Source organism: Taudactylus pleione, unplaced genomic scaffold, assembly GCF_031769625.1.
Source record: "Taudactylus pleione unplaced genomic scaffold, aTauple2 ptg003137l, whole genome shotgun sequence".
Classification (NCBI taxonomy): Eukaryota; Metazoa; Chordata; class Amphibia; order Anura; family Myobatrachidae; genus Taudactylus; species Taudactylus pleione.
In genome coordinates, this window is record NW_028287496.1 from 4,150,358 (window position 1) to 4,177,265 (window position 26,908).

The following is a 26,908-nucleotide window of genomic DNA, read 5'->3' on the forward strand; positions in this document are numbered from 1 at the left end:
CCATGGTCATTAAATCAGGGATACAAGAAAACCTGCACAAAGAAAAAATTTACATTGCACCATGCTATAAAGTCAACAATGTCTAACCCACGACTAATGCTGGTGTGGTTGGGAGCAAGCTTATACACAAAGATCTGGCACTCAGTGAGGGGGGAGGGGGAGCAGCAGAGAAAGTTTAGTGTAGAAAGCAGAGCCAGATAAAATGAGTAATTACTGACCTGGAAGGACACGTGTGCTGGGCCCATCTTCCTCCTGTTAGGAGGTGCTGCTGGCAGACTCTACAGCATGCACTGTACATCTCTGCCCACCTCACTGACGTGATCTGCACATCATCTGCTAGATGACAGATCAGCTTCCCACTGCCAGTATATTATGAGGCAGTTTACAGGCAGCAGCACACACAAGGCTCCATCCCCAGCCCTGTATTAGTGGGCGTAGCTTCAAGACAGTGATCGCTTACCAAGAGACTGCTCAAACAAAAATTATGCAAGAATGTATCCGCCCCCTCCCAGTGGAGCTATAATCCCACCAGGAATTTAGATGGGCCACTCTGACACTGGCTAGGCCACGCACTCCTATAATAGAGGGAGTGACTATGACACAGCAGGGGGAATTCCCCAAATGCCCGGTGCCCCAGTCCAAGCCTGTAGGTGAGTGTGTATGTATTAAAACTTTACTATCATGGTGTGTGTATTGTGTTTATTTAAACATTTCTTTACTGAACTACAGATACCAGTGGGCCCTTAATGCTAGTACTTGTGGTTCTCCAAGTACCAGCATGCAGGGGAGGCTTGCCGGGACCTGCAGTTCTACTGTAAAGACAATGTTATACTTTTTTTATTTTTTTACACTACACTAGCAAGCCGCCATCCACCACCCAGGGGTGGCGGGGATATCCCCGGAATATCAGCCTAGGTCAGGGGTGCCCTGGAGTGGGGGACCCCTTTGTTGGGGGGCAGGGGTGTCTCCAGCCCCAAGGATCCCCGGCTTGCGCTGACTAGTGGTCAGGGTTAATGCTTCGGGTGGTGAAAAAGCTCCCCCTCTTCTAGAAAATGTCTAGTGGTGGTCCCGGATAATACAGGGGGACCATGCACATTTTTTCAAGGACCAGATCAGAGCCCAGTGCTGGTTTATTAAAGTACGCCGGACCCGTACATCATTTTATCCCCCGTATTTTGGCAACCAGGGCTGGTTCTGATTAGCATGGTGCTGGTTGTGCTTAAGTACAGGGGACCCCCTAAATAGTTTTTCCCCCATATTTTGCACAACCAGTAATGGGTAACTAAAGCCCAGGGCTGGTTGCTTTTGGGGGAGGGGGGGGGGGTGTCACACTTTTTCACAGGTTTTCATTTTTATTAGACACAGATGCATGGACGGAGATCCATACATGCATCAGTTTCTTCATGCATGCAGCACATAACTCCTTGTTCCATGCCTGAAAGTATAGGAAGAGAAATGGTGCCAAGTCCCGGTCTCGGCGCCTTATGTAGAGTTGAACCCACACGAAAATCCCACTTCAGGAGGATGACGTTCAACCTCGCAGTGGGATCTGAGTCAGACGGGAACACCCGATCCATGACTTGGATCCCCGAAGTTAAGAACGGTTTGGACTCCACAGAATCCGAACCGCTCTACCCCACTAAGAAGTCAGGCAGGAAACATATGAAATCACTGGATTTATTAGCATTTCCTTATGTAACATCTAGCAAGAATCCAGAGTCTGATTAATGTCTTCTATTGTTGGGTCCTTGCCGCAGAAGGTGGATCTGCAGAGACAGAAAGATCAGTTTATTACAGGATAAGTCAGCGTTTAGCATCCAGGAGAGAAGTCAGAGCACAAACATCCACTATAGGGAATATTCCCCTGATAATCGCCAACTACAGTACAGAGAACTAGGGAGGAAACCACTAGGGGCAATAACAGATGACAGCCAAGTAATTGCCATTATTTAGTGACTCATTGCGACTTAAATGTAACCCTGGTTAGGGTTACGGAGATAATTCATATATACAATTGAAACAGGTATATATTTTCATTCATCTATTTACAGCAAAATGCAATTTATGAGGTAAATGTTATATATACTGTAGGGATAGATGTGATGTGATATAAATATAAGTAAATATGTGGAAATGTATGTACCCTGTGCATGTTAGATATCTATGATGTCAGTGGACTTTAGTGCTTCATGCTGCAGATATACATTTCACAGACATTGGTGATAGTTGCAGAAGGGGGCGGAGTAATATAGATGGGAGTGAATTGGTTCCTGTCAGGAAAATAGGATCCGGTGAGGGGGAGGATATAACAGCTGTTAGCAGCAGCTGAGAGGCAGTCTGCTGATCCCTCCCTCCTGTGACCCAGGCAGCCAGTGAGCGGCTATATGCTGCCGGGCGCAGGGGGGCAGAGCCGGAGATGGAGCCCAGCCGGAGCTGGGGAAGAAGGTGGAACAGTGGCACCCACCCTGCCTACCTGATGATGCCAGAGAGGCAGCGTTGTGGGACGTGGACTAGGCAGCATGAGTGGAAGTGGCTAGGAGCCACGCAGGAAGTCCCGGCGTCAGCCGCCACGTCAGCGGGGAGGCAGCTCCGGAAGTTCTGGCTACTGTCCAGAACAGGAGGGCTGCCTGCTTGGTGGCATGCTATGACAGAGCCGGGGGAGAGGGAGACACTGAAGCTGATGGGGTGAGGATATCAGCAGTCATCCCTGCACAAGCAGCTGGAGAGCCTGTGTACACACAGCCCCTGCCGAGCAGGCACTGACCGCTGACGTGTGGTCATAAGGCCTCTATCTCCCTGGAAAGCACCAGTCATCGGCTGTGAGGAAACATAACTTGTGCCCTTACAGGATGCAATAAAGCTGGGCAGTCACACCAATAGCAGGCCATGTTACCTGCAGTTACTAGCCTCATGTACTATATCTCTAATACTCTCATTAATACCAGACTGACTAAAGAGTTGGGGGAGAGAACAGTTTACTGCACTTATTCAGACAAAGCTGAAAACTGGTATATTGACATTTGATCACACAGTAAAGTAACCATTCAGTTTTGGCTTCTGATAGCAGAGATCCACAGGAACTGCAACCGGACTTTTAGAACTTAGTATTTAGGAGGAAATCTATATTGATATATTGTTATTATTTATGCATGATGTTACTGCATTGTTCAGATAAACATATGTATGTCAATATACAACACAGTACACTGTTATGTCATATAATGAGATGAATGTATGTTCTTATTTACTTGGAATTTCGTCAATATAAAGAACGTTATATCTATATGTAATTGTGTTTACTTACCTGGAGGTGTGATGCAAGCATCCAAAAAGTATAAGGAACAGATGTCTTTGTGTTATAATATTGTTTTCAACTAACATGCCCCTTCTACACACTACACTATAGGGAATAATATTAATACTTGAGTGTATCCTTGGGCTTACATAGGCAAGTCCTATATATATTCTATGGGTTTTCCCAAGTAGACCCATACCGACAACCAATACTTGGGTGGAGGCACTGATAAAATAATGGTACACCACTTAGAAAGAGGTTAAGGGTGGGTACATTAGGAGTAATAGAGGTGTTAGTAACCTGGTGACCCTTTAGTGGTAAAAAGGGGGGTTACATAAAGATAAGCTTTATTACATGGTAAATGCTATGACTAGTGATTTAGAGGCCTATGTATCAAACCATTTCTTTTTTACATAAACTTATGCAGAAACTGTAGTTTCTGCATAGTTTTATATATCGCTCCTATGTAATAACTAGGGGTGAGCAGGTTCGGATTTCTGAAATCCGAACCCCCCCAAAGCCGAGGCCGATCCGAGTCAGGCTCGACTTTTCCCGCCTGACTCGGATCTGAAATCGAGGCAAAACGTCATCATCCCGCCTTCTGGGTCTCGTAGGTTTTGGATCCTATATAAGGTACCCGCAACGGCGCCATTTTCTCACTCGGCTGTGGACAGTGAAGAGGGAGGGTGGGAGTTAGGGCTGGCTGGGCTGTGTAGTGTAGTGTAGTGTAGTGCTGTGCTGCTGTTGTCCATAGGGGCTGTGTCCACTACTTCAAAGTCCATAGGGGCTGGCTGGACTGTGTTGTGCAGTCAGTTGTCCATAGGGGCTGTGTCTACTCCAAAGTCCTGTGCAGTGTCCCAGTCCTAAAGGGGTGCTGTAGTGTTGTCCAGGGGGTGCTCTGTCCATCAGGGGTGCTCCCCCCAAGTGCTACAAAAAAAAAATATTTTCTGTGTTTGTGAATTGTGTGCACTGTGGCTGCACGTGCATCAACGAAGGAGCAACGCCAAGCGTGCGCCTGTGTCCCATAAGTAAAGGGCTGGCTGTTTCATTTCTTAAAGGGTGGTGTAACCCACAAAGTGCACTAGTCTCCAACAAAAATAAAAACTTATTTTCTGTGTGCCTTAGCCGCACATATATATCAATATAACATAAATGGAGGACCAAACTTTCTCCGATAAAAATAAAATAGGGAAAGATCAAGAACCACTTCCTCCTAGTGTTGAAGCTGCTCCCACTAGTCATGACATAGACGATAACATTCCATCAACGTCGTCTGCCAAGGCCGATGCCCAATGTCAAAGTAGAGGGCACATACAATCCCAAATGACAGAGTTCAGGAAAATGACCTTGAAAAAAACATTTAAATCATCTGAAGAGAAATGTAAACTTGCCAATATGCCATTTACGACACGGAGTGGCAAGGAACGGCTAAGGTCTTTCCCTATGTTCATGACTAGTGGTTCAGCTTCACATGACGATGGAAGTCCTCCTCCCACTAAAAAAATCAAATGAGTTAAGCTGGCAAAAGCACAGCGAAGAACTGTGCTTTCTAAGAAGATATCACAAATCCCCAAGGAGAGTCCAAGTGTGGTGGTGGTTGCGATGCCTGACCTTGCCAGCACTGGACGGGAAGAGGTGGCTCTTTCCACCATTTGCACGCCCCCTGCAAGTGCTGAAAGGAGCACCCACAGTCCACTTGCTGATATGCAAATTGAAGATGTCACTGTTGAAGTACAACAGGATGAGGATACTGGTGTAGCTGGCGCTGAGGAGGAAGTTGGCGAGGAGGATTCTGATGGTGATGTGGTTTGTTTAAATCAGGCTCCGGGGGAGACAGTTGTTGTCCATGGGATGAAAAAGCCCATCACGGTCATGCCTGGGCAGAAGACCAAACATTCCACCTCTTTGGTCTGGCAATATTTCTATCCAAATCTGGACAACTGTCTTGCCATATGTACCATATGTAAAGGTGGAATAAGTAGGGGTAGGGACGTTAACCACCTAGGAACATCCTCCCTTATACGTCACCTGCAGCGCATTCATAAAAAGTTACTGTCAAGTTCAGAAACTATGGGTAAGACCATAAGCAGTCCAGGGACAATCCTAAACCCTTTTTTCCTGTTTTATCCAAGGAATCGGTGGATGAGGACGACATCTTGCCTCCATAGAGCCAGTTTGTGTAGGGACACATTAATTGCCAGCTTGTTTTGTGGGGGCCCAAACGAACCAATCATTTCAGCCACAGTCATGTGGCAGACCCTGGCGCTGAAATGATTGGTTTGTTAAGTGTGCATGTCCTATTTATACAACATAAGGGTGCGTGGGAGGGCCCAAGGACAATTCCATCTTGCACCTCTTTTTTTTCTTTGCATTATGTACAGTTTGGGGCCTAGTTTTTCAACCTGCCATCCTGTCTGCCACTGCAGTGTCACTCCTAGATGGGCCACGTGTTTGTGCCGCCCACTCGTGTCGCTTAGCATAGTCATCCAGCTACCTCAGCACAACCTTTTGGCCATAAAAACAATATTGTGAGGTGTTCAGAATAGACTGGAAATGAAGATTATTGAGGTTAATAATAGCATAGGAGCAGAAAAACCCACAAAAAATCTGTGATTTTAGCTGTTTTTATTTAAAAAAAAATACAGATCCAAAACCCAGAACCCAAAACACGGAAGGGTGGTTTTGGCAAAACCAATCCAGATCCAAAACACGAAGAAAGATCCAGATCCAAAACATGAACAGTGGCCGGTGCACACCCCTAGTAATAACATAAGGAATTTCAAAGAAATCTCCGGCAAAGTGCTAATTAGCTCTGCAGATCGCTGTCTCCATCATCAATGAGGACTACAATCTGACCCCTATGTACTAAACTCCAAAAAGCAAGCTTTTCAGAGTTTAGTCCCAGTAGTTTACACCATCTTCAAATAGTGTAAACTAATGTTTGCCTATGGAGGCTCCAGGTGCAGGAGAGCCCCCTGCAGCCCCCGGCCAGTGTAGCCGCCGCTGTGCGCAAGTGCAGTATCAGCTTCCTCCGGGAAAGTCTCGTTTCTATGAAATAAGTCTCCGAAATGCCGGGGATATAAGTCGCGGGGCCAGCAGTTACCGCAATTGCAAACTCCTGGTAATACATAGCCGGGATATTTTCATTAAAAACGAAAGTATTCCTGGCGAGTTGGATTGTTAATAATTGCAGAAGTACCACAATTATTACTACATATACCCCTAAGTACAGGGGCATTTCTAGAGAGGAGGAGAAGGCCCGTGTGCAGTATCCGACATGGGCCCCCTCCTCTGTCCAGCGGCGCACTGAGCTGTGCATGGCCAGTGCCGGAGTAATAGACTCTGGGCACTAGATTGCGCCCAGAGTTTATAGAGGATGCACTGGTCACAATACCACGGCGGCCATTTTCACTGTACTGCTTTTCCCTGTACTGCCGGGGTCCAGTTGTTTTTACAGCGCCGGACCCCCGCACCAACATGGGAGTCCGGAGGGGTAAGTAATTTTATGGGTGCAGGGTGGGGACCCCGTGGACCCAGGGGCCTGTGTTCCCTACACACTCTGCACCCATTATAGATACGCCCCTGCCTAAGTAGCATCTAAGTCCCTGGCTACATTTCCAGGAATTAACTGTGAGAGCCTCCCAGCAGTTGATAGAAGTAGAATACATATTTATGGAGGTGTTCTAGGAAAAAGCCAAGAAGTTGAATGTAACAAAACAGAGCAAGCTGAGGACTCCACCCAATTCACTATAGTCCCCGATACGACACTTCCCCATCTCCCTTCACATGATACACTCAGGATTCTGTAATGTGTATGAGGTGCACACAGGTTACATACGTTCTTCCACTGGGTCCATATTGGACAGACACAGCAGAAGCCGCCAGCAATGGGTGAATAAAGCAGAGCACATTCTTGTGCCAGACAAAGGTCACTTCCTTGACTGGATAAACGTCCTTCTCCACATCAATGAAAGCAGCGTATGAGGAGCCTGGGTGAATGAATCCACTGGGAAAAGGAGAGAACAGAGATTTAGCAGAACAAGTTCAGACCCTGCCCCACAGACATCTGAGAAATGGACTTACATACTGAGGACTGCACCCATTACTCCCACAGAGAGAGAGATGTGAAATGATCCCAGAGCAACCATTGTGCCGGCAATTGTTACATTTACATGGTACCTCCAACCTGGACATAGGACACAGGGATAGTACAATAAGTCTCACATCTGTTCTAAGGCAGAGATCAAAGTTAGCAACATCCCCAGCAGCTCCTATCCCCATACATGGAGTCTGCTCCCACACATGGCTGCAATGACTGCTGGGAGGTTACTGCTGCCCTTAGGATACCTGTGTCTGTAGTTACCAGGTCACACCTGAGTGATGGAGCTGCCGGAAGTACAGAAATTAGGCCAGCAGAGCACTAGTGTCACCCATGGTATTGGCACATGTGATGCCATCTAGCCATCGTGCCCAGTGTAGAGCGAGAAACAGTTATTACAAGAACTTTAGCCTAGTAATATGAACAGTCCTCAAAACTGTGGCACAGTATCTGGCCCAGCAGAGCTTACACTCACAGCCATAGGTTCAAATACAGACTGTAACCTATTAGGTATTGTGTGAGGGAACAGCAACACCAGCCAGGATTTCCTTGGTCAGACACAGCAGCAGGAGTGGAATTAAGATGGGTTCATTAAAATCACCCTGGTAGCTACAATACCCTCTTATCCATTGCATTATGTAGCTCATGTATAAGTTATTCCCATCATCCCTCATCTAAAGGTCTTCGCACCTGCTGATCTGTTATAACAGATTCTTAACCACTGTTGTACAGTGATGCATCTTCGTGTGGTCAGAGCTACAGAGAATGACCATCAACCCCCCCCTCCAAAAAAAATTATATATATCTCAAGTAGAGATGAGCGGTTCGGATTCTGTGGAATCCGAACCGCTACGAACATTGGGGATCCGAGTCCACCCGAACCCTGTTCGGGTGTTCACCGCCTGACTCGGATCCCCGTTCGGGGCCGAACGGCGGCCGCCTGATGTCGGATTCTCACTAGAGAATCCGACATCAGGTCTCCTCGCGTGTAGGGCAGAGCGCAGTGATAGCTCTCTGCCCTACACAGACACAGACACACAGCCGCCAGCGGCAGCTGTGTGTTTGTTACAGCAGCCAATGAGAGTTACACAGACTCTCATTGGCTGCTGCACGGAGGGAGCCGGCTGGAGCTCACACATGAGCTCCGTCTTCCGGCTCCCTCCTCAGCGTGTGACAGAGCGGACGGCGCGGGAGCGGGGAATCAGGTAAGTTTTATTTTTATTATTTTTTTACTTGTCAAAGGTCCGGGGGCGCTACTGGGGGGGGGTCTGCTACTGGGGGGGGCTATACTACTTGGGGGGCCATACTACAGAGGGGCCTGCTACTCGGGGGGGGGGCTATATTACTGGGGGGGGTCTGCACTACTGGGGGGGTCTGCTACTGGGGGGGGGAATACTACTGGGGGGGCCATACTACAGAGGGGCCTGCTACTGGGGGGGGGGGCTATACTACTGGGGGGGGGGGGTCTGCTACTGGGGGGGCCATACTACTGGGGGGGATCTGCACTATTGGGGGGCCATACTACAGAGGGGCCTGCTACTGGGGGGGGCTATACTACTGGGGGGGTCTGCTACTGGGCGGGGCTATACTACTTGGGGGGCCATACTACAGAGGGGCCTGCTACTGGGGGGGGCTATACTACTGGGGGGGGCCATACTACTGAGGGGCCTGCTACAGGGGGGGCCATACTACAGGGGGGGCCATACTACAGGGGGGGCCATACTACAGGGGGGCCCATACTACAGGGGGGGCTACTACTGGGGGAGCCATACTACTGGGGGAGCCATACTACTGGGGGAGCCATACTACTGGGGGAGCCATACTACTGGGGGAGCCATACTACTGGGGGAGCCATACTACTGGGGGAGCCATACTACTGGGGGAGCCATACTACTGGGGGAGCCATACTACTGGGGGCACTGCATAGTGGACCCTACTACTAAGGGGACTGCATAGGGGGCACCACTGCTGGGGGACATTGTGTAAGGGACACCGCTACTGTGGGCATTGTGTAAAAGGGTCACTACTGTGGGCATTGTGTAAAAGGGGCACTACTGTGTGTCGTAACATAAATAAGAGACACTACTTTATGGTGTAATGTGAATCAGGCCCTATGTGCGGTGTAATGCTAATAAGATTGTGCACTGTGACTCCTAGGGCCGTAGCCCACTTTGTAAACAAGTACTATGACTCTGCTGGCCGTACCCCACTGGGTGGGTGCACTACTTTTCATTTCTGCCACTGCTGTGTTGCAATGTGTCATAGATGTGCTTTATACTGTGGTGTCTGTGTCGTTTTGTCGCTTAGTAACCAGTCACCTCACTGCAACCTTTGGCCAATAATGTTGAAAACAATATTATAAGCTGTGATATGGTCTAAATAGACTGGAAATTAATGTTATTGAGGTTAATAATACTCTAGGAAGAAAAAAAAGACCAATTTATGTGATTTTAGCTTTTTTTGTCAATTTTTGTAAAAAAATCCAAATCCAAATCCAAATCCAAAGCCGGACGACGAATTAGAACCAAATCCAAAGCCGGCAAAAATGGTCCGGCGCACATCCCTAATCTCAAGTCTGCATTATTCAGGGAAACCACTACACTTGTCAGATGGATGTAGTCCACACTGACACCCGCCACCAGTTTGTCCCTCCCATGGTTTCCTCATGTAGAACTTACGCAGAAAGTTCTCAGCAGTTCCTGTGTTCAAGTAAAACTTCTGGCTGGTAGTTGGGTCTCTGAGATAAAGGTCTGCGTAGTATCCCATCATTGCACAGCTTCCATTGGTACATGGGAACCCAGCACCCTGGGGAGGAGGAGAAGAGACAAGTATAAGCTATTCCGCCACACAAGCCTATGTAACTAGCTCCCAATGTCCTAATATCAAGACTGTTTAATAAAATATATAAATTTCTACAATGTATATTCTTTCTTTCGCATTATGAAGAAACAGAAGTCACAGCTGCACTTACAGGTGGGAAACATTGTTTAACTAACTGGTCCACACTCTTTATCCCTGAATTGCAGAAGGCAGGTTCTGTTTCCTTCTATCAGCTACAATAGTACCCATTTCATATAACAGATTGATTCTTAATATAGAACAAACATCTATTTATTTATTAACAGTTTCTTATATAGCGCAGTATATTCCGTTGCGCTTTACAATTGGAAACATTTATAGAACAAAACTGGGTAATAACAGACAGATATATAGGTAGGAAGGCCCTGCTCACAAGCTTACAATCTATAGGGAAATAGGCATTGATACACAAGGATAGGTGCTATATATTACATTTTGCACCAGCCAGAATGCAGAGTTTCTTGGTTGGCTGCATGATCCAGTCACACAGGAATGTCGGCCAAATGTCAGGAGGATGTGAGAGAAAGACGATGTGTGAGATTGTGTGTGGACTGTGATAGGGGATGTAATTAGATATGGAAGCTATGAAGGTTATGTGGTCAGTTCTGGAATCTGATAAGCTTGTCTGAAGAGGTGAGTTTTCAGGGAACGCTTGAAGGATTGAAGACTAGAGGTAAGTCTTATTGTGCGTGATAAGGCATTCCATAGAGTGGGTGCAGCCCGAAGAAAGTCCTGTAACCGTGAATGGAAGCAAGGAATGCGCGGGGATGAGAGACACAGATCTTGTGCTGAGCGGAGAGGTCGGGTTGGGAGATATTTTGAGATGAGTGAAGAGATGTATGTTGGTGTCATTTGGTTAATGGCCTTACGTGTAAGTAAAAGTATTTTGTATTGAATACAGTAGAAAGCCAGCAACCAATGGAGGGACTGATAGAGCGGGGCAGCAGATGTTGAACTTTTGGCAAGGAAGATAAGCCTCGCAGTTACATTCATAATTGATTGTAATGGCAATAGCCTGTTTTTGGGAAGACCAGTAAGGAGACTATTGCAACAGTCAATGCGGGAAATAATGAGTGCATGGATTAGTTTTTGCAGTGTCTTGTGTGAGATATGGTCGAATTTTGGATATGTTTTTTAGAAGTATGTAACATGATTTTGAGACAGATTGAATGTGGGGAACAAAGGACAGTTCAGGGATCAAGGATAACATTTTTCAAATGTTAGACTAACTTTTTTGTCTATATCCAGGTGCTTATTAACTGATATCCGTGGGTGTGGTCCTGTCTTTTTAAGCCAGTACCCATATTTATGTTTAAAATGTATGCAAGCTTGAGCCCAAGATCATTTATCTTATCTGACTGAAGCGGTGGCCAGCTTAACAAATTATTGCAATATATTGGAACCAACATTCCCTGTATTCAAAGGAGTTGCAGTTTGAAAACCAAGTGAGTGGCGAGTTTGTATGATATTTTAATGTAGATGGTGTGGTCACATACCAAGGGCACCCCAGAGGGTTGAGTGCCGTGGATTGAGAAAACACACACACGCACACGCACGCACACACGCTACCAGGCTGCCTTCACAGAGCTCCTGTGTCTATGGTGCCCAGTAGACAGTGGCTGCTTGCGGGTGCGGTAGTGGTGGCAGGCGGCTTTCGTAACGTCACACGCACGTTACGCGGAGGCAGCGTCGCTGCCGAGTAATTGTTTTATCAGCACTGGGAGGGCTAGTGAAGCCCAGCCCTCCACTGTGTGCCGCCATCATGGCAGTTTTTGATCACTGGCGCCGGGGAGGAGAAAGTACGGGGGTGCGCAGCTAGGAGAGAGGGTGCGCGGCCGGACAGCTACAGGAAGGCTGCTGTAGAAGGGAGAAAATAAATCCTGTCTACAGCAGCACACATACATCAGCTGTCTGTGGGCCTATTCTGATGGTGGGCCTGGAGCTGAAGCTCCATCAGCCCCATTGTTAATCTGGCCCTGAGATCTAGGGATTGTAATGTTTGTATGAGAAGAGTGTGATCAAACAGTGTCAAAAGCAGCAGAGAGATCTAGAAGAATTAGGAGTGAGTAATGGCCGTTAGCCTTGGCAGTGACCAAATCATTTACTACCCTAGTCAGTGCTGTCTCTGTGGAGTGCTGGGAACGGAAGCCAGACTGAAGTGGGTCCAATAAGTTGTGGGTGTTAAGAAAGTGTGTGAGATGGGTGTAGACAAGTCTCTCCAGTAGCTTGGAGGGGCATGGGAGCTGGGAGATAGGACGGTAATTAGAGAGAGTGTTAGGGTCAGAATTTTGTTTTTTCAGAATGGGAGTAATCACTGCGTGCTTGTACACTATGAGTGATCACTGCGTGCTTGTACACTATGAGTGATCACTGCGTGCTTGTACACTATGAGTGATCACTGCGTGCTTGTACACTATGAGTGATCACTGCGTGCTTGTACAGTGATGGAAAGATGTCAGTAGAGAAAAAGATTAGATTTTTGTTAGGGTTGGGATGAGCGCAGGAGACAGAGCATTACTGATTTGTGAGGGTATAGGATCTAGAGGAGAGGTAATAGAGTAGGAGGATGAGAAGAGTGTAGATACTTCATTTTCGTTTGTGAGGTCAAATGAAGAGAATGTGCCAGAGGGTTCAGGTAGGGAATTGAGCAGGTCACTAGCTGAGGAAGAGCCTACTATTTCATTTCGGATATTATCAATCTTGTCCTTAAAATAGGAAGCAAGATCATATGCACAGATAGTAGCAGGTTGCTTGGGTGAGGGAGGGGTAAGAAGCAGTTTAAATGTATTAAAAAGTCGCTTGGGATTAGAGGCTTGAGCAGAGATTAGAGATTGGAAATATGTTTGTTTGGCAGTGTCCAGGGCAGTATGATAAGAGTTGTAGATAGTCTTATATGTGAGGAAGTCACATGGAGTACAAGACTTTCGCCACTGACGTTCTACTTTATATGAGTGTTTTTGAAGAAGCCTTGTTAAGTTAGAATGCCACGGTTGACATTTAAGTCTACGTGGTGTGTGATGGGTAGCTGGAGCTACTTCATTGAGGGCTTTTTGTAGAATCTGGTTTAGGTGTGATGCAGCAGTCACAGAAGTGAATGTAGAAATTGGAGAGAGTTGTTGTTGTAGAGAGGACGATAGTTGTTGAAAGTTAATAACATCAATATTTCTGCGGGTTTTAGGAGGAGGTTTGGTTGATTTCACTGACACTGAGGGTGATGTAATGGAGGAGAACGTGCAGGGGATAAGGGTGTGATGTGAGAGGGAAAGGAGCATTAGTGACACTGAGGGTGATGTAATGGAGGAGAGCGTGCAGGGGATAAGGGTGTGATGTGAGAGAGGGAAAGGAGCGTTAGTGACACTGAGGGTTATGTAATGGAGGAGAGCGTGCAGGGGATAAGGGTGTGATGTGAGAGAGGGAAAGGAGCGTTAGTGACAATGAGGGTGATGTAATGGAGGAGAGGGTGCAGGGGATAAGGGTGTGATGTGAGAGAGGAAATGGAGCCTTAGTGTCACAATGAGGGTGATGTAATGGAGGAGAGAGTGCAGGGGATAAGGATGTGATGTGAGAGAGGGAAATGAGCATTAGTGACACTGAGGGTGATGTAATGGAGGAGAGAGTGCAGGGGATAAGGGTGTGATGTGAGAGGGAAAGGAGCATTAGTGACACTGAGGGTGATGTAATGGAGGAGAGCGTGCAGGGGATAAGGGTATGATGTGAGAGAGGGAAAGGAGCGTTAGTGACAATGAGGGTGATGTAATGGAGGAGAGAGTGCAGGGGATAAGGATGTGATGTGAGAGAGGGAAAGGAGCGTTAGTGACAATGAGGGTGATGTAATGGAGGAGAGTGCAGGGGATAAGGGTGTGATGTGAGAGAAGGAAAGGAGCGTTCGTGAAATCAGAAATGGAGCATAGTCTGGTAAATACAAGAACAAGTCCATTGGGAGAGGCCAAGAGAGGAGGTTAGAGAGAGTAGTTTGGAGGCATGAGGAGATTGTGGACTGTCAATGGGGATATTGAAATCACCCATAACGATGGTGGAGACGTCTGAGGATAAGAAGTGAGGGAGCCAGGCTGAAAAATGTTCCAGAAATTGTTGGGGTGGCCCAGGTGGGCGATAGATAGCATCAACTTGCAGAGAGAAAGGGGTGAAAGTCCTGATACAATGTACTTCAAATGATGTAAATGAGTGATGGTACCTGTGGAAGAACTGTTTATGTGAAAGATTGGGAGAGTAATATTCCTACCCCACCTCCTTTACAATTACCAGGCCTGGAGGTGTGTGAGAAGTGTAGGTCACCATGTGGAAGTGCAGCAGGGGAGACAGTGGGCTCTATTTACTACAATCCGCATATTGAAGTGTGATATTATTGACTGAATTTGCATTCACAGTAAAAATATTAATAAATAGAGCCCAGTGTCCGATTGTGGGAGCCATGTTTCTGATATTGCCAGAAGGTTGAGGTTAGATGAAATAAAGAGGTCATGGATGGATGTTAGTTTGTTGCAGACAGAGCTTGTATTCTATAAAGGCACATTTTTGGTGACTTGGAGGGTGAAGGGAGGCACGCAATGTTTATGAGGTTAGCTGGATTTATAGCTTGTTGTGGGTTGGGCCTGGATTTGGTGCTATGTCACCAGCTAATAGAAGCAACAGGAGAGAGATATAAATATATTTGTGGGATTTGTCTGAATTATTTTTATGGTGAGAGGTTGTGGATGTTAATGTCAATGTGTATAGATCACAGGTTCTCAAACTCGGTCCTCAGGACCCCAAACAGTGCATGTTTTGCAGGTCTCCTCACATAATTACTAGTGAAACTGTTAGCTGCACCTGTGGATATTTTAAAAACGTGTCAGTGACTAATGAATACACCTGTGGTACCTGCTGGGTGACCTGCAAAAAGTCAACTGTGTGAGGTCCTGAGGACTGCGTTTGAGAATCACTGGTATAGATCATTTGAAAGCTCATGTGTGGTTGTAAGAGGAGAGAAAAGTAATGAGGCAGCAATATGTACAGAAGGATGAGCTGCAGGGAGAGTAAAGGATGTAGTAGTCTTAGAGATGATTCCATGGAGTGAGATCATTAATAGAAGTTTTTGATAAATTTCTCAATACATTCAAATATACAACACACAAACTACTGGTAAGGAATGATATTGTAATTACCTTGTCGTAGATGTTGTTCAATGTTTATTCAACTGTTTTTTAACTGTGGTTATATAATTTACACTTAGTGCTTATAATACACGTCTGCCATAGTCATCCACGGCTGCCTCTATATCTCTGAGGTGGGTTGCACCCCACTGAGGAGGGTGATTAAACCCACTGCCGGGGACTCTGGAGGGAGTTGTAAAAACTGAACTGCTGAGCAGAGCTCCCCCAGATCCAGAGAAAGGGCCTGTGGGCTCAGATAGCAAATTGAGCCAGCAACTGTTCGACCCAGGGGGACCAGGTGTGATCTCTACCAACTGGGTAGAATAATGTTAGGGACACTTACAAGCACCGGCTGGAAAAAGTAGGGGTGGTGTGTGACAGCCTAAGTACCCCCCCATCCCAGCGTCTTACAACCCTGCTATTCAGCCCGTCCCAAAATGGTATACTTTTTACAGCCAGTTTCTGCTTTCATGTGTATTGGACATTAATAGGACCTTATATCAAGGAGTCTGACCATGTTGTGTTACTGTGTGTACTATGTCATTCCCATGGCGGGAAATAGGACCTCATTCAGTCGGTCGAAGCGGCCGCACGGTCGTACGCAGCCGATGTTCGCTTTACTGCGCATGCGTACAGTTCGCAATGCGCGTGCGCAAACTAGCGGCTACGATCAGAAATTTCTCTCTCCTTGAACACCGCCAGGTCGGTAGCTTGAGTGACAGATTGCGGCGTTTGTGGGTGGTAACAGGGGAAGGTGCTTGAAAACGGGGGTGTGGAGATCCGAACGCAGGCATGCCTAATTATGCGAACGGCGTTTAATGGGAGTGCATAAATTACAAAGTAGTGTCATGGCACACGTGACCTGGGAGGTTTTACACTGAAATGATCGTAGAACTTGAGAGGGTATGGTCAACCTTTAGCTCTATGACCAGTTCCGATGGTACACGATGCTCGCGATTAATCCTTATATAGCCGGAGATGACGTGCTATAGCCAGCTGAATGGCATGTGACATCACAAATGACTGTGAGGGGTTAACAGTGACTGGCTTTATTGCCTTGAAATGCTGAATCCCCTTGTCAATGTGATGGAGTGGTCTTTGTCCAAAAAGGTCCTGTGTCAGACAGCTTGGCACCGGAATCCTCACCTCTGGAGTGAGGTAAGACCATCACTAAACTGTACAGAGGATTCAAATCACCCAATAGCAGGGCTCAGGGGTGTTACCTTATGGTGGAAATAGCAAACTTAGGTTTTATGCAGGGAGTTCTGACCCGAGACCTGGGTGGAGTGGAGGACCTAACCTGAGTGGCAGGACCCTTGCTGGGCAAAGGAGTCGGGAGATCCTGCCAACCAGCAGAGGACCATCAGGCCAAGTGGCCAGGAACTGCAAGCCAGGGATGGAGAAACCATTTCCCAGAGAAGTGTGGTGTCCCCAGCCCAGGCGGGTAAGCCGGACCCAGTAGCTGTCCACCTTTCTAACACTAAAGGTAACTCTGCTATAGGGACATGTGCCTGGGTTCCCCAAGGTGTAGCTAATATTACTGGCATTGCTGTATATAGTTGTAGCTGCTGATTTTACATGTAGAAGTAGAGTATGTGTAAAATAAAAGGTATCGTTATACCTTTGCTATTGTGTAATTTTCTGTGCGATCTAAAGGGATTCATAAAGGACCTGGGGAACTGTGCAAGAGAGAGCTATAACCCTTCTGCTTTTCTCAAGGTGGTGAATGGTCAAGAGGGCAAAAATAACACGCATAAACCTGGGGTCCTCACATTACATCTGCAGTTTTTAATCAAGAGGAAGTATGAAAACCCTGAAATAGGCAGGAGACCATGATAGGGATTAATTGGTGAACTACTGTAGGTGCCATGTCAGGGTTTGTAGCCAGATCCCCGTGTGGGCCATGGTGCCCTCCCCCTGGAATCCCTTCACTCACCGAAGGTCTAGATATAGCTTGTAAATGGGTGGGCACCAGGTATCACTTACACAGCCCTACAGTGTCTTATCATTTTCCCTGACTGACACAAATTGAGGACTAGCAGCAACAATTCTGCCCTCTCTCATCTGGATGTGGGTCTTCCCCATGTCTCTTCTAGGCCAGTCAACTTTGAGGAGTTAGAGATTGCTAGGCTGCATAATGAGACAAGTACACTCAAAGTAAGTGCCAATAGACAGGCCTCTAGCAGGGTGTAGTGAGCTCTGACTAGTAGTAAGGTCATTATTGTTATGAAAAGTTTTTTTTTTTTTTTTTTAGACAATAGGAGTCAGATGTGGGGGTTATATGCTAAAGGGAAGTAGCCATGGGGAGCAAGCTTTGGACTAGTTAATGTAATACACTTTGAAACAATCCCATTTTTTTTTAAACAAACAACTAAATTAGAAGGTAGAGAAGTCATGTTAGGCCTGTGGGCCTGATTCAGGCCCTCTCGCAAGCGCTGAGCGCTCGCAAGTGGGTCGATGTTGGCCAAGTGCACATCAGAGGCGGCTCCGTCGTGTGCATGCGCGAGACCCGAATAACGATGGCCAAGCAGTCGTTATGGGTCTCGCACCAAAGTGGGCATGCTGTCGATGGTGATTGACAGCACGCCCCCTTTGGTGGGCGTACCGGGGGTGTGGCTGCCCAGACTGAGGCATTCCCATGGGAACGCCTATCGTCTGGGGCCGGCTCCACTGACATCACTAGTGATGTCAGTGGGAGTGCTTTTGGCTCTGATAGAGCCAAAAGCACTCCAGGGCTTGCGGCAGACGAGACCCTACCACAAGGGTCTCGTCGCAAGCCTGATGGTTACGATGGTCTTGACTATTGCAACCATCATTTTGGCCGCTCGCTATAGCTGTGGGTGGTCACAGGACGGCCCTGATTCAGAGCGAGTGCTCTGTCAGAGCGTCTGGCTCTGAATCAGGGCCGGTGTTCCATGTGACACCAGAAGATTGTGTATGGTGAGAGGAAACCATTACCATCTGCTCCGCCATCAGCTCGCACAATAGGTGTGAGTTTGCTAGCAATCTAACTCAAGCTGTGTAGGCCAAGTAGTCATGTAGATTGAGCCTTATGTTTACCCAGTCTTTGCTGCACATATAGAAGATCTGGGGGGTTGGGGGACCTTAGGCCTTCTGTTAACTGATTTTAGGTTTCAAAAATATATCTAATTACTGTGGAATCCAAAAGCCTGTAGGGTAATGCCCATGATAGACCAAACAACCCCATCAAATGCCTGCTCAGCTTCCAGAGAATGGAGATAGTTTACCTCTCATGTAGCAAAGGTTTTTAAATCTAGATACAGTTGTCAATACCCTCTTTAGTGGAAACTTAAATATCTGCTTGTTGTGCTGTAGCCCCCATTGACTTGCATAAACAAAGGAATAAACTTGAACCATATTATAATTTTGGTTCGAGGAGAGCACTCTGCTCAGTTTCCTCTTCATCTGGGTACTAGGACCAAGGACTAGCACAACCTAACTTGGCTAAGTGCACTACTGCACAGGTCTCCATGCATTCTCCAGTCCACAGTGAAGTATGTGCCCCCTATAAAAAAGGAAGCTGCCACTGTTGCATACCCCATAATACATCCTGCTGCCACCACTGTGTACAGGTGCAATATACCAATCATTAACCCCCCCATACATTCTGCTTAACCAGGTGTTTCTACTGGTTAATAAACAAATCCCTGGTTAAGTTACCAAACATGTGGACTTGTTGACATGGTTAAATGCTTAAAGCAATTCATAAACTGCTTGACTCAATAACATCACACGTCAGTAACCAGAATTAAAGTCATGCCATCTACACTGCAGGTGCAAGGTTTATTTGGCTCTATAGAACGGTCTGCATGTACCCAAGCCTGTTACTGGAGCATCACAGTGCTGTATGGCTGTACAGTACTTAGCCCAATAGAGATTGATACCTAATATTGACTGCTTTTTCTTTTATCTGTATCCTATTATATTCAATAAAACCTACTGATTTGAAGTTGTGTGGACTAAACTTGTTTACATCTGCTGTATACCTACCAACTTGTAGGCATGTGTGATTAGGACTAACCTCCATCACACACAGCTGACACCTAGCATCATAGGATCTGCCTATAATTCCATATTTGATGCAGTTTTGTGAGGAGGTGGAGTCAGTATATACACAGACCACATAGGGGAGTATATAGGAGCTACCATGCCATAAAAGGCAATAATCTGTCCATTCAGTAATTCCTTACACTGGTATATATGAAGATTTCTCTACTGGGCTAATGTCAGACGGAATCGGTATGATTGGTTGGAATCCCGACAGCAGCTACCCAACATGGGTGAAAATCCTGATCGTCCCTAAGGTAAGTATTGACTAACTTAGGCCCTCATTCAGAGCCGTACGCTCTGAGCAGAGCGCACGCTCTGAATGAGGGCCGCCCTCCATAATCATGGAGCGTCCTCCTGGACAGCCTATACGAGCGTGCAGTTTGATGGCCGCGATGGTCGTGACCATCGCCACTGCGACCCGGAGCCTGCGGTTGAGGTTTTCAACCGCAAGGCCCGAAGTGATTTTGGCTCTATCAGAGCCAAAATCACTCCCACTGACATCACTAGTGATGTCAGTGGGCCGGCTTCTGACGGTAGGCGTTCCCTTGGGAACACCCCCATCAGGGAGGCACACCCCCGGCACGCCCACCAAAGGGGGCGTGCTGTCAATCAACATCGACAGCACGCCCCCTTTGATTAGACACAACGAGCGAAGGAAAGTCCTTCGCTCGTCGCGTCTGGTGCATGCGCACGACGGAGCTCCCTCCATCAGGCACATGCTCAGTGCAGACCATCGACCCACTTGCGAGCGGACAGCCGCTCGCGAGTGGGTCTGAATCAGGCCCTTAATTCCCTACCCTAACCCTCCTTTAGGGGTGCCTAACCTTCCCCCAGTGCCTAAACCTAACCCGCCCTTTCCTGCCACAAACCCTCCCTCCCCCTAGCCAAACCCTCCCTCCCCCTAGCCTAACCATCCCTCCCCCTAGCCTAACCTTAACCCCCCCCGGGGGGTGGGGGAGCCTAATCCTAAGTCCCCCCCCGGGAACCCTAAACCTAACCCTCCCCTCCCACAGCTATCCGCGCTCAGCAACCCTTCAATCGGGATGCCGGGCACTGGTCTCCCGGCGTCGGTAAAATGACAGGCGTCTAGATTTAGACGCCTGTCATTTAACCCTCACTGGGATTAAGCAGTCGGGAAGCCGGCTGTCGGGATTCAGTCCGCCGGCTTCCCGACTGCATACCTGTCAGACAACATACTGGGGGAGATGTGCCAAGTACTAACCAATCAGCGCTTGTCATATTACAGGCTGCATTAAATGACAGTTAGGAGCTGATTGGTTGGTACTTTATGTCCAAGGCTTAGTACATGTCCCCCACAATCTGTGTTAAGGGTACACATTGCAAACTTAAAGAAGCCAGAGTCTAACAATTACATATTCACCATTCTAAAATTGTGCATTATACCAGCTCATTTGTAGTTCTTCCACCCCTGTATGTGGACATTTCCTAATAGTGATGTCGCCACTTACATCCTGAAAAGCGCTGTACGAAGAACCTGGGTAACTGATGAACCCACCAGGACTGACAATACTGTGTGTGAAAAGCTGGTGGCTCCTTCCATGGTTACACAGCACCTTATCCTCAATTCCTGAAAAGTAGAGCAGACAGCCAATCAGAACGCTTGTCACCTGCGAGATCACCAGCCACCAATACAGTGACTGAAGTCTGTACCATAAATCAGATGATCAATGTCTCCATGCTTAATATGCATTCGGTCACATCCAGGCTAGTGTTCTCCTCCATTTGGATAGAAGTCTAGATGACCAGCTGGCTCCAACATGCCAAAGCCTCCAAGACCTTCATTAAAAAGAACAAAAAATAATAGTTAGTGCAGGAACAGGCAACCCCTGACACTACAGGATGTGGTGAGTGGCACCTGTAAGGTCAGTCCCTCTGCCAGTATGTGCTGCACTGCTTCTACCCTCATACTACATCTCTCTGCACCAAGCATGGGCAGCCACTGACATTTTAGTCACCATTATAACCACTGCTACTTTTGTAAAGGTTTGTATATGGCATAATGGTGAGACTCCAGATACTTTGGGCATGTAACATTAGAAAGTGTTGCCTACCCCTGAACTAGCAGCATAGGGCGGTCTGTTACTGTGGGTTATTCCTAGAAGGATGGATGAACGACTTTAGAATACAGTTTTGAGACTAAACAGCCCAGGTCTGCTTTGGCTTCAACACTACTTAGTCCACAAAAGGGATCTTTACAATTAATCTATAGAATGATGGACAATGCATGGAAATACTCTGCAGTGTGGCATGGCTGGGGCAGAACTGTAGGCCAAAGACACCAGCAAGCCATGTAGTGAGTCTGGCAGAGTACGGTGCAGGACAGCTGTGAGCCATTTGCTCATCTCTAGGTGACAATACAGCATTTCTAAGAAAGTAGCCACACTTCCATTTATTGATGTATTCTCTGCATGTATTTAACATTAGTCCACAATAGTAAGAGTCCCACAGGAGGCCATGAGCTGTACAGCTCCTTTACTGCCTCCATCATTCATTCACCTGCACTTGAAACCCAAGTTCCCCTCCAACCCATCATCACAGCTACCAGTATACCAGTGAAAAATGGGGCTTTGGCTTTTATTCCCCTTTGCCTCATTCTTTCACTGACTTGTGCAATCAAACACTTGAAGATACAGAGAAGGGAGAGATGCATTGAGGATTGCATTTAGAACACCTTTGCATGCTCGCCTCCAGGATAGTCTGCCGACATGTACAGTATTATCCTCTTCTTGCTGGGACTGGTCTGCAAAGCACAACTGTCCCAGCAATTACTTGTATTCTAGGTTCCTGACCCAATTGTTGAAATGCACGTCCATCAGCCCATGTAAGGGACCCGTAACGAAGGGTTCCTTAGGATCCCCCTCATGATTGTCACAAAGTGTCCATAGGTTTCTATAGCCAATGGCATCTACTGATAGCATTGGCTAATGGACACAAGCTCCAGAAAGTTACATTCAGGGACAATGCAGCCCCTTATAGAATCCTACGGGACGCTGTACTGTGGGACTGCTGCAGATACTGGAAATTAGAGACTAATACAGGTGGGGATCCCCATGTAGTGCGGTAACCCTGAGACAATAACAGTTTAAAGTGTTAGCACATTTAACCTTTAAATACTTCCCACCACATCTCTAGTGTTTATTTATTTCATGTTCAGACGTCAATGGGAATATTTATCAAACTTTCTAAAAATGGTCAGATCAGGGCTTGTCCATAGCAACCAGATTCTGCCCATAATTCTACAAAAGGTCTAGAATCAAATTTGTTGCTACATCTCCAAAGTGACAGCCGTCTCCTTACATTGTTGCATTTGCCTTATTCTTAAGGGGTGTTTTTAAAAATGAAAAACAAAATATTGAGGGAAGAGGGGGGGATTAGGGCAACTTGTCACTTGGGAGACCCACAATACTGAGTGGGGCGGGGGGCTAGTGTGCTTGGAATTGAACACGCCTAGCTGCAAATAGGATATGTATATTTTATAATCTATAGTATCTCTCCCACTTTCTAATGGCCCCATTACCTTAATGCATCCAAGAAACAAATCTCATTGTACAGTTTTGAACAAGTTGGAAAAAAAAAAAGCCATTTGAAGACCCGGTTCTGTATCAGTTACATATTGGGAGTTGTGTTACTGGAATGTGTATGCGGCCGGCGGTTCGATTCCAGTCAGCGGCAGCCCAACTGGAGCAGAGTTAGAAGCAGCGGTAGCCCGACAGCGCTGGAAATCCCGATCGTGGATAGGTAAGTATACACTAACCTAACCCCCCTAACCCTCCTTAGGGGTGCTTAACCCCAACTTCCCCGCTGCCTAACCCCAAGTCCCCAGGGCCCTAAACCAATCCCTCCCCCCCCGCGGCGCCCGGCATCACTACGATCGTGATGCCGGGCGCCGGTCTCCCAGCGTTGGGGAAATGCGGGCGTCTACAACTAGACGCCCGGCATTTCACCCATGCCGGCATAAGACAGTCGGGAAGCTGACTGCCTGTATTTAGGCAGTCGGCTTCCCGATTGCTTCCCGTGTTACATGTGCCAATATAGAACATTGCGGTTATACCAAAATGAAGGTAGATGGAACATCCGTCGGTGTGAATGGCGTCAACAAAGTCAGCATCTGTAGGGTTCAGCCGCACCTGGGGAGGGGTATCTTTAAAATAGAGTCCAGTCGGATCCAGTCCTGTAGGAAAGTTCCACCAAGCATAAAGTCAGTCACCCTGAGCAGTTTATCCATTACTGTATCAGCCTACACATCACACAGGCATGCACAGCACATTATGGGGTGTGTCCAGGGAAATCGCTCTATTTTCATGTCAAAGAGGCCTGGTGCTAGCCAAATTCCCCCAATCTCCCCCCTTTCATATCCACATCAATACTTCCTACACCATCACCTCACTGACCCATATTATGCCGGTGTCATTTATATTTTGCTGACAAGCATGAAGTTAGTGGCCAGCATTAGGGTGTGCCGGACACCCCCAGGACTCCGTGTGCACACAACTATGAACATACAGATCATAGGTCAGTGAGTCAGCTCATGAGTGACTGGGGATTACAGTGAGAAGAAGTAGGTGTCAGACTATCCAATACTGCATTATAATAAGAGTGGATATAGGCAAAATGGGAAGGAAAAACTACATCCCGATGATTTATACAACCTTGCAAGTTTGGAAACTTATTACAGGTGTTACACATGTATTCTAAAGGGATTCTAGAACCCTACAACTCAGTATATATACGTGTACCCAATATTCAGAAGATAGCATTACAGTTGCCCCCAGTACTCCTGACAGTAGTCTATTTGCAGAGAGATTCTGGCTGGCATACAGTTATGCGACTGTCCATGCCCAATACAACCAATGTAATAACACCACATGCTGCCAGGACTGGGCACTAACTTGGGCAGCATTAAGCCTCAAATTAAGTGGGTTGCTCCAACATCTATATAATGATCTATACCAAGGTCACCTGTGATTCTTGCAATTCCTGGTCGTCTCTTTCCAGCTTCCCCAGAAGCGTGCGCCCCCAGACTGTGCCCGATTAGGTGTATGTTAGACAGACGGTAGTCAAGACGATCCTAAATAAAAAGAAACATAAGCATGACAGGTGCTGGTCAGAGCCATACATTACCAGATTTTCATTCCAACCAATCAACAAGTTGGATGGTTCGACAGAATCTTTACGTGTGTATGTAGCTTAAGGGTTCTAGCTAGTTGAGTAGCTCCAATTGGCCAGTACCAGCAATAGTAACAGAACTCTATATATGGAGCATGCTCTCACCCCCTACCCAGCAAGGGCAGCTTCCACATTGGGAAGCAGTTACAGTCCTGACGGTCGAGTTATGACACTTACCTACATGGGTCGGGATGCTGCCATCTGTATTATGACCACGGCATCCTGTACCCAACCCTCCACATGTACAGGTCCCATTTAGTGTTCAATAAAGCCCACGCCACGTGTTGCTAGTAAGAGACAGAACCAGAGCCTCCATATGCTGTTGTGTTCCATCAATAATCCCTTTATTTAGCCTCTGAGACTATTAAGGGGTTTGCCAGGTGCAACATGTGACACTGGAGGGGGGGGGGGGGGGGGAGATCAGACACAATAAGGGCCTAGAAGAGGGGGATGGTCATTACTGGGAGACGGCTTATGATTTACTGGACAACTTACTTCAAAGTAGTTGGGATTTTCTCTAGTGAAGAGCAGGAAGCGAGTGCCAATCACCTCCGCCAGCCATGGCAGGCGGCTGATGGACCTCTCCAGCGTGCCGGAATAGGGAGGATCATTAGTGAAGCATCCCAGGCGTTTGTAGCACACCTCATCAGCTGGGCAGAGAAGGTTAGTGGTGATACACAGTACATCAAGCAGTTTCTGCAATACCTTTTACCACATCATGTTAGTGATCTATTATAGGCAGTGAGTATAATGAGCAGGGGGGTGTCACTGCCTGGCCAGCCCATTTCAAGGGGCTTTAGTGGAAGAGGAACCATCTCATTCCACGTACAGGCTGCAGAACAACAAGTGTGGCACTTTGTACTCCGACAGCCATTGGGATAGAGGTACATTGCAGATACCAAGAGACATTATAAACAGGCTGGCGTAGGTGGTACCAGTGCTATTTTTCAGCAGGAACTCAGTTTCTGAACCTCTCATTAACCATGATGTAATGTCCTGGGCCAACATGTATTTTCCATAATACAAGTTTTATTTTAAAGTCCCTTCTTTTCTAAATAAATTATATATATATATATATATATATATATATATCCATCTATCTCTCTATCTTGCATTGTTTTTCTATAGCTCCACCCACAGTTCCTGAACCTATTTTTCCAGAAGATAGCCCTGGCTTGTACTGTAGGTTAGAAGGATCAGCATCATGATACTGGCAATTTCTAAGAATTGCCAGGACACAGCAGAGGCTCCATCAAATTACAGTTTAACCCAGTCAAAACATTAGAAACATGGTTCACCCTAAGGCAAAATACTGGCAAACAAGAACCCCAGCATCTGCAGTCTAACGGAGTGTAACTGCCACTGGTCAGCCAGCCATACCGGCCGCCATTACTTCATGTGTAATCGGGATAAGCCATGCACCACCTTGCTATAACCACTGTGGTAGAGTATTGCACACTACCATGTAAGCGGCACAAATCAGGGCGTGATATATACACATTAGTGGGTGACTGTTCCCTCTGCTCAGATGTTGCTAATACTACACTCCATCTTGGCTCTGTCATCTGCTACATGTAGTACAATTCTGCCAATGTCTCAGTATTAGTATTATTCTCCAGGAAACATTATAGAGAAGATATACATAAGTCATAGGTCACATAAAATGACCATTACTAATAACCTTAATTACAGCGAGAACTTAACTCATTAATCTTTTATACAGATGCTATATGGCAAAGGTGCTGACCACCATCTCCCAATTACTGGGAAAGGAATGTAGGACAGACCCCTGCCCAGTGCTTATAGACGCAGAAATCTCTTACCTCTCACAGCCAAAGTTACAGAGATGAGTAATAACAGCCCAAACATCTGCAGAGAGAACAGAGACCGTATACATCACATCATACAGTGTAATCTGATTATATCACAGACCATATAGAGACAGAGGAGACTCTGAGCTGTCACATACATAACACATCATACAGTGTAATCTGATTATATCACAGACCATATAGAGACAGAGGAGACTGAGCTGTCACATACATAACACATCATACAGTGTAGTCTGATTATATCACAGACCATATAGAGACAGAGGAGACTCTGAGCTGTCACATACATAACACATCATACTAGGTGTGCACCTGACACATTGTGTTTTGGTTTTGGATCTGGATTGGTTTTGCCAAAACTACCCTTCAGTGTTTTGGGTTCTGGGTAGAGATGTGCGCAGACCCTCACGTC

The 26,908-nt window shown here is 46.7% G+C and overlaps 1 protein-coding gene across 1 annotated transcript in view; it reads right to left on the minus strand.

Annotated features, from left to right (window-relative positions):
* Positions 1 to 1,704: 1,704 nt before the first annotated feature.
* The window catches only part of LOC148430839 (pancreatic triacylglycerol lipase-like), a 48,603-nt gene continuing 23,399 nt past the window's right edge, over positions 1,705 to 26,908 (minus strand). Inside the window, exons 2-9 of the mRNA XM_088466437.1 lie at positions 26,488 to 26,533; positions 25,160 to 25,314; positions 24,458 to 24,566; positions 23,550 to 23,669; positions 21,149 to 21,274; positions 20,947 to 21,065; positions 10,073 to 10,199; positions 1,705 to 1,766 (exon numbers count right to left, since the gene is read on the minus strand). Coding sequence (XP_088322563.1) covers positions 21,204 to 21,274; positions 23,550 to 23,669; positions 24,458 to 24,566; positions 25,160 to 25,314; positions 26,488 to 26,533 — 501 coding nt within the window. The 3' untranslated portion in view covers positions 1,705 to 1,766; positions 10,073 to 10,199; positions 20,947 to 21,065; positions 21,149 to 21,203. The remainder of the gene's footprint in view (positions 1,767 to 10,072; positions 10,200 to 20,946; positions 21,066 to 21,148; positions 21,275 to 23,549; positions 23,670 to 24,457; positions 24,567 to 25,159; positions 25,315 to 26,487; positions 26,534 to 26,908) is intronic.